A 12,770-nucleotide genomic window follows, 5' to 3' on the forward strand; every position below is an offset into this window, starting at 1 on the left:
ACACTCATTTTTGGTTTTCGAGCTCGGCAGAATTCTGCCGAAAACAGAACAACTGATTTCTTCGGCAGAAAAATGCCGAACTTCGGCAAATTAACTGTCATTTTTCACCGAGTAATCGGGACAATGACTCACATTTTGCCGAGATTCGGCATATATTTCTGCCGAGCGATAAGTTGTTCTGATTTCGGCAGAATTCTGCCGAAGTTCGGCATAAAAATCTGAGTGTGCACATTTAAACATTTACTAACAATATTTTATAATCTTCCTTTAATCAAGCTGGTTTGGTGTGGTTCGAGTATGATTTTATTGAAACTGATTTTCAAAAGGTTACAGTATGAATCTTCAAGCAATTTCAATATGGCGACTTGTAGCAGAAGGAAGTGAGGCATTTTCGCTATTTCTCACTGTTCTGTGTTCTGCGTGCACGTCCGCATACATCGACCACACACATACTAACACAAAGCGCCACCAAGAGGCAAAAGGTGATTACGAATATTTTTGACACTTACGTTAAAAATATGCGGTTTTGCAAAAACAAATAACAAAACCAATATTTAAGTGTAGTTCAACTGTCAAACTTGTAATTCGTTGCTGATTTGTTCGAAAATTTGTTAAAAATAATAAGTTTTTTTGCAGCACCCCTTTTGGACGGACATTTCTGTTGTCACCTTCTGGTTCCTTGGACTGGTTATGGATAATTTCACAGTGTAATAAACAGGGCAGCTACCACCACGTGGCGCCACTGTTTCGAATGAGAAAATGATACAGGTTTTTCAGACGAGTTTCAATTTTCCGGTAAGTCCAGCTAATTTGACGACTACCTCGAGAGAGCCGAAAACTTTTTCGAACTGAACTGCATCACGGATGATGAGTTCAAGCGGAAGCTGATCGTCCATTTTATTGGCTTGCACGCGCTGAAGAAGCTGCAGCAGTTGCTGTACCCGAAAACCCACAAGCAGTCGACGTACAAGGAGGTTACCGACAAGCTGGAGTCGTACTTCAGCCCCCAGAAGAACCGGATCGCCCAGTCCGTGGAGTTCTTCAAGCGAAGCCAGCACGAATACGAGAAGGTCGCGGATTTCACGGTCGAGCTGCAAATCCAGGCCGAGCTGATGAACAGCCCGGACTACACGAAGTTCGATGAAGCCGTCACGAAAGCCAAGAATCTGGAGCAGATCGAGGAGGACCAGCAGAAGATGAAGGCCAAGCAGCAGTACGCCAACCGAGTCAATGGCGGAAACTTCAACCGACGAAACCGTTCGCAGTCCCGGAAGCCGGAGCAGTCCGAGAGAGACCAGCGCGGCAGTTCGCGAGGCAGACCCAGCTCGCGAGGAGGACCACGTGGCCGCAAAGATTTCCGTTGCTACACTTGCGGAAAGAAGGGCCACATGGCGCGGTCGTGCTGGAGCAACAAGGCGAACGTGGTGAACCGCAGCGACGACGACAGCGTGGTCGACTCTGACGACGAGGTCAACCACGTGGTGAACGTTCCGCTGTTCAAGAGGTTGTGACTAGACGGTAAGTGGCTGGAATTCGAGATCGACTCTGGGGCATCCTATACTATTATCAGTGTGAACGACTACAAAGAAAATTTTGCGCGCTTGAAGCTGCAAAAGTGTGAAGTGAGGTTAAGGGTTATTTCGGGCACGATGTTGAACATTGCGGGGTCCATACGAGTGAGAGTGAAGTGCGATGGCCGATCGTACACGATGACCTTGATCGTGATCGACGGGAAAAGCACGTTCCATCCGTTGCTCGGGCGAGACTGGTTACATGTGCTGTACCCAGAGTGGAGGCAATTTTTTGAGAACGAAGTCGCAGAGGTCGATCAAAGTGAGGTTAAGTTGGACAGTACTCGCGCCACGTTGCTTTCTAACCTCACCGCACGCTATCGCGAATTGTTCACCAAGAACTTGGAAGAACCAATCGAGACTTTTGAAGCTAGTGTGGTTCTGAAGGAGGACGCCAGGCCGATCTTCTACCGGCCGTACGAAGTTCCGTTTGCCCTGCAGGAGAAAGTGTCCAGTGAGCTGGATAGGTTAGTGCGTGAGAAGATTTTGGTTCCGGTCAAGCACAGTGAGTGGGCATCGCCGATCGTGGTTGTGCCGAAAGCAGATGGGAGTGTACGGATTTGTATGGACTGCAAAGTAACCGTGAACAAGGCGATCTGTACCGAACATTATCCTTTGCCTAACATAAGTGATGTTTTTGCGAACCTAAGTGGTTACCGGTACTTTGCGAAGATCGATCTGCAAGGGGCGTACATGCAGGTTAGAGTGTCGGAGGATTCCCAGAAGTATCTGGTGATCAACACGCACAAGGGACTTTTTGCCTACCAGAGACTACCCTTCGGGATCTCAAACGCGGCCTCCGCGTTCCAGTTTATCATGACTGAGGGCATTTTGAAGGGGGTAGAAGGAGTCCAGTGTTATCTAGACGACATTTTGTTGGGAAGTGAGACCGTTGAGGGATTAGTGGACAAAATTCACGAGGTTCTGGGACGACTGAAAGAGTTCAAGGTCAAGGTGAACCTTGAGAAGAGCGAGTTCTTGGTCAAGAAAATCGCATATCTTGGGCATCAGGTTTCTGAGAAGGGTCTCAGTCCGTCGGAGGAGAAGGTCAAAGCGATCGTAAATGCACCAAGGCCGAATGATGTGTCCCAGCTGAAATCGTTCCTCGGAATGATCAACTACTACTCCAAGTTTGTCCCCAATCTGTCCGTGAAGTTGTGTCCGCTCTACGCGCTGTTGAAGAAGAACGTTCAGTTTAAATGGTCTGCTGAGTGCGAAAGTGCGTTCGACAAGTGCAAGAAGCTCCTGTTGAGTAACCGTCTCCTAGAGCTGTACAATCCTGAGCTACCGATCGTGGTCGTGTGCGACGCGAGCTTGAATGGCGTGGGAGCCGTTCTGTGCCACAGGGTTGGTGACGTGGAAAAGCCCGTTTTCTACGCGTCGAGCACTTTGTCCGCTGCAGAGCGAAACTACCCGAATCTGCATCGAGGAGCTCTTGCCGTGGTCTGACCTGACGAAGTTCTTCAAGTACATCTACGGTAAGCAGTTTACGGTTGTCACCGACAACAAGCCGTTAGCAGCCATTTTGGACCAGAAGAAGGGTCTGCCGCCGTTGGCCGCGGCGCGGTTGCAGAAATACGTTTATTTGCTTTCGATTTTTGAATTTGGGATCGTGTATCGCAAGGGGTCGAAGATTCCAAATGCGGACGCTTTGAGTAGACTACCGGTTTCTGGTACCACCGGGGTCGACTCAGAGATTGCTGAGCTGTTGAGGGTGACTGAGGAGTCAGCCATGATCGATCTGGAGGTCATAGGCCGGGAAACTCAGAGAGATGCTCTGCTGAGTACGCTTTTCCAGCTGGTGCAAAGTGGGTGGGACGAGAGTAACGTACCCGCCGACCTGAAGTTTTACTTCGCAAACCAGAGTTGTCTGTCGTTGTTTAACGATTGCGTACTTTATTCGGAAAAAGTTATTGTTCCGAAGTCTTGCCAAAAACGTGTTCTAGAGCTGATGCATGGTTGTCATCTTGGAATGATCCGGATGAAACAAGAAGCTCGACGGTACGTTTACTGGCCGGGGTTGGACAAGGACATCGAAGAATTTGTACAGCGGTGTGAGGTTTGCAGTAAGACCGGAAGAATGCCGAAGAAGGTTTACTCGAAGTGGCCGGAGGCAAGTAGACCGTTCGAGAGAGTCCATCTGGATTTCTTTCACTTTGCTGGAAAAACGTTTTTGATTGTCGTTGACGCCTACTCGAAGTGGATCGACGTGAGGTTGATAAGTAGAACCGATTCAGATTCGCTGATTAACGCTTTGAACTCTGTGTTTCTCATTTTTGGGAAAAGCGATCTGATCGTCAGCGATCAACAGTCAAGCATTTGTGGACTACGCGAGACAGATGAAAATTGAGCTGAAGAAGAGTCCGGCGTATTCGCCCGAAAGTAATGGTCTTGCGGAAAGGGGGGTCCAGACAGCCAAGAGCGGTTTGAAGAAACTGATGGCTGATCCAAAGTACGGTAGCTGTAAGATTCCGGAACTGGTCGAGGTTTTCCTGTTTAGTTACCGGAACAGTTACTGCCAGGCGCTAGGGTGTTCGCCTGCGAGCAAAATCTTTTCTTTTGTGCCAAAAACCGATTTGGACAGTAATTTGAAGCCGAAGCAAGAAAAGGTAAAGAAAAGGGTTAGATTTGATCTGCGGGTCAAAGAGAAGATCATTGATAAGCGGGAAAGTGTCAATGAAAAGCCAAGGGTCAGGAAAAACGATGATTACGCTGTAGGAGATCTTGTGTGGTACCGTTGTGAGTACAAGACGATGAGATCTTGGTTGGAAGCCGTGATCGTGGGTGTTAACAGCAAGAATACGTACTACATTGAGGTATCAGGTAATACCAAGTTGGCTAGCAGGAACCAACTGAAGAGAAGAGTTGTGGAGAAAAACGATTATATTTACCCAAAAGTTGAGCCCAATGTAATTGTAACACCTAAGAAGAGATACAAGCGAAGGAGAGAGAAGAATTCACCTCTCAAGACACCTGAACGACCTGCGAAGTTGCGTAGGAGTAAGCGTGTTAGGAGACGACCAGAAAGATACGAAGTTTTTAGATTTCACAAAATGTAATTTTGAATTTAAGCGGGGAAGTGTCAAGTATCCCTCGTTTAGCTGGTCTAGATCATTGTAATTGTATCTTGAATCTGTTTAATTATATTGCAAGTGTGTTGCATTTCTAGTACCTAAGCTATTTCCTGTACGACCCTATATAAACCATTGTAATACTATTGTATTGCTCTTTCCCGATCCAGCAGTTGAAGAATAAAGTGTAAAGTGAAACTAGTCTTTTAATCCGCACCGAAAAGACAGTTTAATTAAATTTAACAAAAATTTCTAGATAAACCACATTTGACTAAATTTATTTCTTTTTTACTATGTTCAGTTTAATTATACTAAACTTAACTTTACTTAATTTAACTTGATTTTTAATTAATCATAATGATCATGAGCATGAGCATGAGAGACCACCCATGGTTGTCCTTCTCCGTTGCTGAACAGGACCGTAATATCCTATCAATACAACTGACCATACGCTTAAACGATCTAATGGTGTTTCCCTTATCAACAGCATGTATGAATGCGTTGAAAAGATAAAACATCAAGATCATCAAAACTAGATCTGGAGCAAAAAGGTAACAGTCGTTGGCCACCAACGGCGCCCGCCATGTCAGTTTGTAGATCTCGGGGGATTGGGACGGGAATGTTAGTTAGCACAGGTTGCTACCAAGGGTGGGTTCTATACGATATCCACACCCCCACGTGTGCCGGAAAACTACTTCTACTTGGGATTTTGTTAGTGGGAAAGGGTAATGGCCAGGATTCATCATAGAGGATGATGATGCGACCTAATAATCAATAAATTTTGTTTAATAGTGTGATGTATTATGCATTCTCAAGGCAAACAGTCGGAGTTTGCGGATGAGATTATTCCCGGTTATTTGGTGTTGAGTTTAGCATAAATGATTCAATCTTAGACAGCCGGCTGTGTAAAGATAAAACCAAATAAAACGCGAAACCGCACGGACCGAAAAACACACAATCGGAGGGAAAACAATGACGGAAACGGCAACGAAAATCCGGCTTGTTGACCGCGACGCGAACCGTTCAAATTCTCCAAAGCAACTGTCAAACATCGCGAAATCGTCCGGGTCGAAATACACACAATCGGGGGGGAAACAAAGACGGAAACGGCAACGAAAATCCGGCTTGTTGACCGCGACGCGAACGGTTCAAATTCTCCAAAGCAACTGTCAAACATCGCGAAATCGTCCGGGTCGAAATACACACACAATCGGGGGGGAAACAAAGACGGAAACGGCAACGAAAATCCGGCTTGTTGACCGCGACGCGAACCGTTCAAATTCTTCAAAGCAACTGTCAAACATCGCGAAATCGTCCGGGGCGAAATACATACACAATCGGGGGGGAAACAAAGACGGAAACGGCAACGAAAATCCGGCTTGTTGACCGCGACGCGAACCGTTCAAATTCTTCAAAGCAACTGTCAAACATCGCGAAATCGTCCGGGTCGAAATACACACACAATCGGGGGGGAAACAAAGACGGAAACGGCAACGAAAATCCGGCTTGTTGACCGCGACGCGAACCGTTATAATTCTTCAAAGCAACTGTCAAACATCGCGAAATCACCCGGGTCGAAAAAAGAAACCGCACGGACCGAAAAACACACAATCGGAGGGAAAACAAAGACGGAAACGGCAACGAAAATCCGGCTTGTTGACCGCGACGCGAACCGTTCAAATTCTTCAAAGCAACTGTCAAACATCGCGAAATCGTCCGGGTCGAAATACACACACAATCGGGGGGAAACAAAGACGGAAACGGCAACGAAAATCCGGCTTGTTGACCGCGACGCGAACCGTTCAAATTCTTCAAAGCAACTGTCAAACATCGCGAAATCGTCCGAGGCGAAATACACACACAATCGGGGGGGAAACAAAGACGGAAACGGCAACGAAAATCCGGCTTGTTGACCGCGACGCGAACCGTTCAAATTCTTCAAAGCAACTGTCAAACATCGCGAAATCGTCCGGGGCGAAATACACACACAATCGGGGGGGAAACAAAGACGGAAACGGCAACGAAAATCAGGCTTGTTGACCGCGACGCGAATCGTTCAAATTCTTCAAAGCAACTGTCAAACATCGCGAAATCGTCCGGGGCGAAATACACACACAATCGGGGGGGAAACAAAGACGGAAACGGCAACGAAAATCCGGCTTGTTGACCGCGACGCGAACCGTTCAAATTTTTCAAAGCAACTGTCAAACATCGCGAAATCGTCCGGGTCGAAATACACACACAATCGGAGGGGAAACAAAGACGGAAACGGCAACGAAAATCCGGCTTGTTGACCGCGACGCGAACCGTTCAAATTCTACAAAGCAACTGTCAAACATCGCGAAATCGTCCGGGTCGAAATACACACACAATCGGGGGGAAAACAAAGACGGAAACGGCAACGAAAATCCGGCTTGTTGACCGCGACGCGAACCGTTCAAATTCTTCAAAGCAACTGTCAAACATCGCGAAATCGTCCGGGTCGAAATACACACACAATCGGGGGGGAAACAAAGACGGAAACGGCAACGAAAATCCGGCTTGTTGACCGCGACGCGAACCGTTCAAATTCTCCAAAGCAACTGTCAAACATCGCGAAATCGTCCGGGTCGAAATACACACACAATCGGGGGGGAAACAAAGACGGAAACGGCAACGAAAATCCGGCTTGTTGACCGCGACGGGAACCGTTCAAATTCTTCAAAGCAACTGTCAAACATCGCGAAATCGTCCGGGGCGAAATACACACACAATCGGGGGGAAACAAAGACGGAAACGGCAACGAAAATCCGGCTTGTTGACCGCGACGCGAACCTTAACTTGATTTTTAATTAATCATAATTTAACTAAATTTAATTAAATTTATCTAAATTTTACTGAGTTTAACAAAATTTAATCAATTTAACTTGATTTAACTGAATTCTACTTTTTTCTAAATTCAACCAAATGTAATTCAAATAAACTTTCACTTAATTTAAAGTAATTTAACATTATTTAACTCTATTTTTTTATGTGCTTCAAAGGCATAAAGTGCCCTGCTCGTTCGGATCTGTCAAACATTGGCCAGTCTATATCTAGACACTCTGTACCCGCAGCCTCCCCCTCACGTAGACAGATGTCCATACAAAAAAAGTGAAGTGTGCACAAACGCCAGCCTCCACCTCCCCCGTCAAAGGGTTCACGACAAAAGGATGCCACCAATCGTCCAAACAAAAATTAGAGGCTCAACTTCTAACCTCTTTCCCTCAACACAAAAAAAAACTGCTCACCTAATCAACTGAAGATCTCAGCCCGCAGAAAGTCTTCCTGGCTTTCAATCCATTCACTCACGCACCATCTCCACCTTTTGCACTTGCACTTTCGACTTTCAAACGCAGAATCGTCACAAAACTCCGCGAACTGAGCGGCTTAAACAGGATCAAACACGATACGAGACGTTCTCTTGCTTTGTGTTGGTCTCAAACTGATGATCTGTCAAAAAATCCATGCTGCCGGTTCCAGCTAGTTTTTCGGTAAAAGTAGGCAAAATTGTGCTAAAACACCATTATTTTTGGTAAAATCTCTCCTGTAATTTTGATTTGGGCTGTTAGTTTTGGATAGCAAATCAGCAATCAGGGTTAGCTGTTTCACCAATCCCAAGTTGGTAAATTTACCTGTAATTTAAGCTAATTTAACCAAAAAAATCACTGTTCCACCAATTTGAAGCCAGCTAATTTGAATTGTTAAATTTAAGATGGAACTCCTTTCCGTGAAGAAATTGACTTGTAAGAAATTATTCACAATGGGGTACCCGCCGTGGAAAAAAATCTCAGAGATGGCGCTGTACGAGTAGTGGTAAGAAATTTAAATTTATATGGGGAAAATCAGTTTTTCCTAAATATTTCTGAAAATGTACAACTGAGGAGGCCAAAATTTCTCCGGAGGGTATAAAAAAATAATCCCTATCACTACGTCGACTTTTTGAAAGTCAGTTTTGCTTTATTTTCAAAATATTGAATTTTTAAAGATTCCCTCCATACATTTTTAAAACGGTTTACCACTCGCGTGACAGCGGCCGCCATGCGCATTTCTCTCTCGCTCTCTCTCGTTCTCCCCTTCTGTTTGAAATCTTCTGTGACATCAATCTGTCAAGCAAGTTTTTGTTTATTTTATTTTTTCGAAACGTTTGTGGCGCGTTTTTGACCGTCGCAGCCAAAATCATCTAAAATCCGAGGTATTTAGTGCGATATGTGGCTTGGTCCGAGAGATGGTCCAAGGAGTGGTCAACCAGCATCGTGTCCGGAGAGGATTTGTCCCGATTAAGAGCGTCCTGGAGATGATTAATGGCGGAGAACATTACCAACAAGATCAAGTTTGATTTGATTGGCGGAGCTCCGAACGTGGGTGGAAACTGGTTATTTGACGCCTACCAGCTTTTTTAACTACCACGGTAAGAACTGCACTTGCCTAATCCCAAGTATGCGTTTAGAGAGCTCGATAATCCGCTAAGCGGGAAAGTGTTTTCTCCGCTGGAGCCAGCGCCAAGGCGTCTACTGTTGTCAAGCCCGAGATCGTGAAGAAGCATTTCTACTACCACTTTGCTTCGGAAGCCCATGCTGAGGCCCGCGTCGAGAACCATCCCCAGACCCACTACAAGGTCCTGTTCATCAAGACGCTCGTACCCGTACCCAAGAGATGACCATTGTCTACGTTCTGATCAAGAACCCCGAGGGCAAGGCCGCTGCTGACGCCGCCGTCGATACTTACGCTAGTGCCAAGACCGAGGTCTACTTCATCAAGTACAACACTTCTGCCAAAGCCGGGTAAGATCTACCCAGACCCAGAAATGACCTGAAACCTAACTTTAATCTTCCCGCCAACAGAGCATCTACTGGATCGTTCGCCGATGCTGACGCTTCCGCCGGATCGTTCGTCGATGCCGGGGCTTCCGTCGGAACCTAACCGATTCTGCCTCGTTCGTCGACTGTATCTTATTTGACGCCATGCCCACCTTCCAGTCCGGAGTGCGCACATGAGCCGTTGATGGCGCATCGGCTGGCAATGTTGGCTACACCCCGGAGCTGCTGCCGCTGGACCTGATTCCTCTTTCGAAGCGGAAGGTGCCTTTGACGGATTTGGCTCGGAGGAATCGTTCGGAACCACCCTGTTCAGATTCGGAAGCTCGATCGACTACTAAGGCAACCATTTAGAGGGGGCAAAACAGAAAGGCCAAACGATGGACTACGAAAGGTTCAGTTCGGCGGGACGAGAAACATGCCACGGATACCAATTCGGCAGAGTTCTCCTTGGTGCGCACGTAAGGTCTTTACAGCCAAATGTAGTTGTAATCTCGGCGACACGCTTGCGGACGAACGATTGAAGCTGTTAATCTAGCTTTTTCTTGAGCCACGTCATAATCACCTGGCTGTCCGACCACAGTCCGCCGTTTCGGAACGACAGTTTCAACGCCGCGAGGAAATTGGCCACCAGCTTGGACAGCAATCTGCACCCGAGAAGCTCGAGTCAAATAAATAGCGTGGGATCCGGATGTATCGCACGACGGGAAGTGCGATTTGAAATTGCTCCCAGTACTCGTCGTTTATCCAGCAACACATCCCACGACAAGTCAGCGAGCCAAACTCGCTGCAACTCGCTGGCCTTGATGATGACCGGTGAGCATAGGTTCAACACGTCGAAGAACTTGCCGATTTACGACAGCGCACGCCGCTTGGTGGCATCGACGTCGGCGCCGGCTTGGTTTGCAGTGAATCGGAACTCATCATTCCCAGGAATCCAGTAAAGCCCCGAGCTAGTTTAAAATTCTCTTCTTCATCTTTGCAGATTTCGCAGATGCCGTCCCATGCATTACGGTCGTATGCTCGAAGACGCGGATAAAGTCGGACGGTTTGTTCAGCCAGAAGATTCTTTGGAAGGGAGTATCGGATGGGGTCACCCGGGTCTGGCGGTCGGCGGTGAAGCCGACCGGGTGCTTGCGTAATGCGCTCACCTCGTCGAGCGTTGCGGTGTGGCTGAACTGTGACTCAGGAACGGCATACCCAACATCACCTGCGACGACCCAGACCAGGTAAGTCCCGCGGAGTTGTGGAAGGTTCTTGGCTAACTGTAGTTGTCCCGATTTTAATAGCTTGAAAAATATCGAGATAACACGTCGACCCGGTCTAGTGTGTGGAAGTTCGGGTCGGTCTGCTGGATGTCTGCAGGAATCGGCCAATCGGACGTGCTTACTGGGACTGACAGAGTCATTCCGGTTACTTTGAGGAGTCAACTGTGAAGTTGTTGTGTCGCGACCGGAGCTGGACAGTCATTGACTCTTGGGTTTTAACTACACCGAATCCGAATTGAGAAAACAGCTGGAGAAGGACGGATTTTCTGGCATCTTCACACGGTCATTGGAAACGGTCGTGGATAGACCTAGGGGTTCCCAGTTGGAGTGAAAAAAAATCAATTTATAGAAAAATGATGGATTAACATTTTGTTTTTTATCACTTCTCCGACATCAGGAATAATTGTTTGAACATGCTGGCAATTTTTTTATTCGGTCGGAAAAATATTGTTTTTCTTGAAAAAACTTTCATTTTTAATCACATGATCACCCCTAATTCTGGCTCGATGCCGCCATCATGCGACCGCGTGCTCCGTTTGTTTGTCAACAAAGCTGCAGCTGGATGGTGAGACGAAGTGAGGGGGGAAGAGATTTTGACATTTTTATGCCCGCATCTGGCCCGCCGCCTATTTCGTCGGTCACTGAGCCGCCGGTCGTTTCCAGTGACCGAGTCCAGCTAGGTACTGATCGTACAATATTTTGCTCTTTACAATTTTACTTATTAACTTTTTAGATATTCTACTTTCAGATATTTTTTTTTTTGCTATTTTCCTATTATGCAATTTTGCCACGTCCACGTGACTGGTAACGGAGTTGTTCACGTAAGAGTTTTTCATGTGATTACTCACGTGACGACTCAAACACGTGTCTAGCTACTTTCGTGACTGATTTATGGAAAGATGCAACCCTGAATAAGACAAATTTTCGTAATTTGATACGATACCAAATAAATATACTCTACAATCCATCAGTACCATACAAAAAATACAACAATACAAAAATACAAAAATAAAAAAATACATAAATACAATAATACAAAAATACATAAATACAATAATACAAAAATACAAAAATACAAAAATACAAAAATACAAAAATACAAAAATACAAAAATACAAAAATACAAAAATACAAAAATACAAAAATACAAAAATACAAAAATACAAAAATACAAAAATACAAAAATACAAAAATACAAAAATACAAAATACAAAAATACAAAAATACAAAAATACAAAAATACAAAAATACAAAAATACAAAAATACAAAAATACAAAAATACAAAAATACAAAAATACAAAAATACAAAAATACAAAAATACAAAAATACAAAAATACAAAAATACAAAAATACAAAAATACAAAAATACAAAAATACAAAAATACAAAAATACAAAAATACAAAAATACAAAATAACAAAAATACAAAAATACAAAAATACAAAAATACAAAAATACAAAAATACAAAAATACAAAAATACAAAAATACAAAAATACAAAAATACAAAAATACAAAAATACAAAAATACAAAAATAAAAAAATACAAAAATACAAAAATACAAAAATACAAAAATACAAAAATACAAAAATACAAAAATACAAAAATACAAAAATACAAAAATACAAAAATACAAAAATACAAAAATACAAAAATACAAAAATACAAAAATACAAAAATACAAAAATCAAAAATACAAAAATACAAAAATACAAAAATACAAAAATACAAAAATACAAAAATACAAAAATACAAAAATACAAAAATACAAAAATACAAAAATACAAAAATACAAAAATACAAAAATACAAAAAAATACAAAAATACAAAAATACAAAAATACAAAAATACAAAAATACAAAAATACAAAAATACAAAAATACAAAAATACAAAAATACAAAAATACAAAAATACAAAAATACAAAAATACAAAAATACAAAAATACAAAAATACAAAAATACAAAAATACAAAAATACAAAAATACAAAATACAAAAATACAAAAATACAAAAATACAAAAAT

General features: G+C 43.8%; 1 protein-coding gene across 1 annotated transcript; it reads left to right on the plus strand.

Annotated features, from left to right (window-relative positions):
• The first annotated feature begins 1,709 nt into the window (after positions 1-1,709).
• On the plus strand, positions 1,710-9,320 carry LOC120431113 (uncharacterized protein K02A2.6-like). Its single transcript, XM_039596266.1, has 4 exons — positions 1,710-2,918; positions 2,974-3,793; positions 3,873-4,387; positions 9,132-9,320. The coding sequence occupies exons 1-4, from the start codon at positions 1,710-1,712 to the stop codon at positions 9,318-9,320; spliced, it is 2,733 nt and encodes a 910-aa protein (XP_039452200.1).
• The last annotated feature ends 3,450 nt before the right edge of the window (positions 9,321-12,770 follow it).

The sequence above is a fragment of the Culex pipiens genome, chromosome 1, assembly GCF_016801865.2.
Source record: "Culex pipiens pallens isolate TS chromosome 1, TS_CPP_V2, whole genome shotgun sequence".
Lineage (NCBI taxonomy): Eukaryota > Metazoa > Arthropoda > Insecta > Diptera > Culicidae > Culex > Culex pipiens.

Coding starts and splice junctions, on each gene's coding strand:
- LOC120431113 (XM_039596266.1), top strand. CDS start 1,710: ATGACCTTGATCGTGATCGACGGGAAAAGCACGTTCCATCCGTTGCTC. Junction 2,919..2,973: donor GAGCCGTTCTGTGCCACAGG/GTTGGTGACGTG, acceptor TGTCCGCTGCAG/AGCGAAACTACCCGAATCTG. Junction 4,388..9,131: donor AGAATACGTACTACATTGAG/GTATCAGGTAAT, acceptor TAATCCGCTAAG/CGGGAAAGTGTTTTCTCCGC.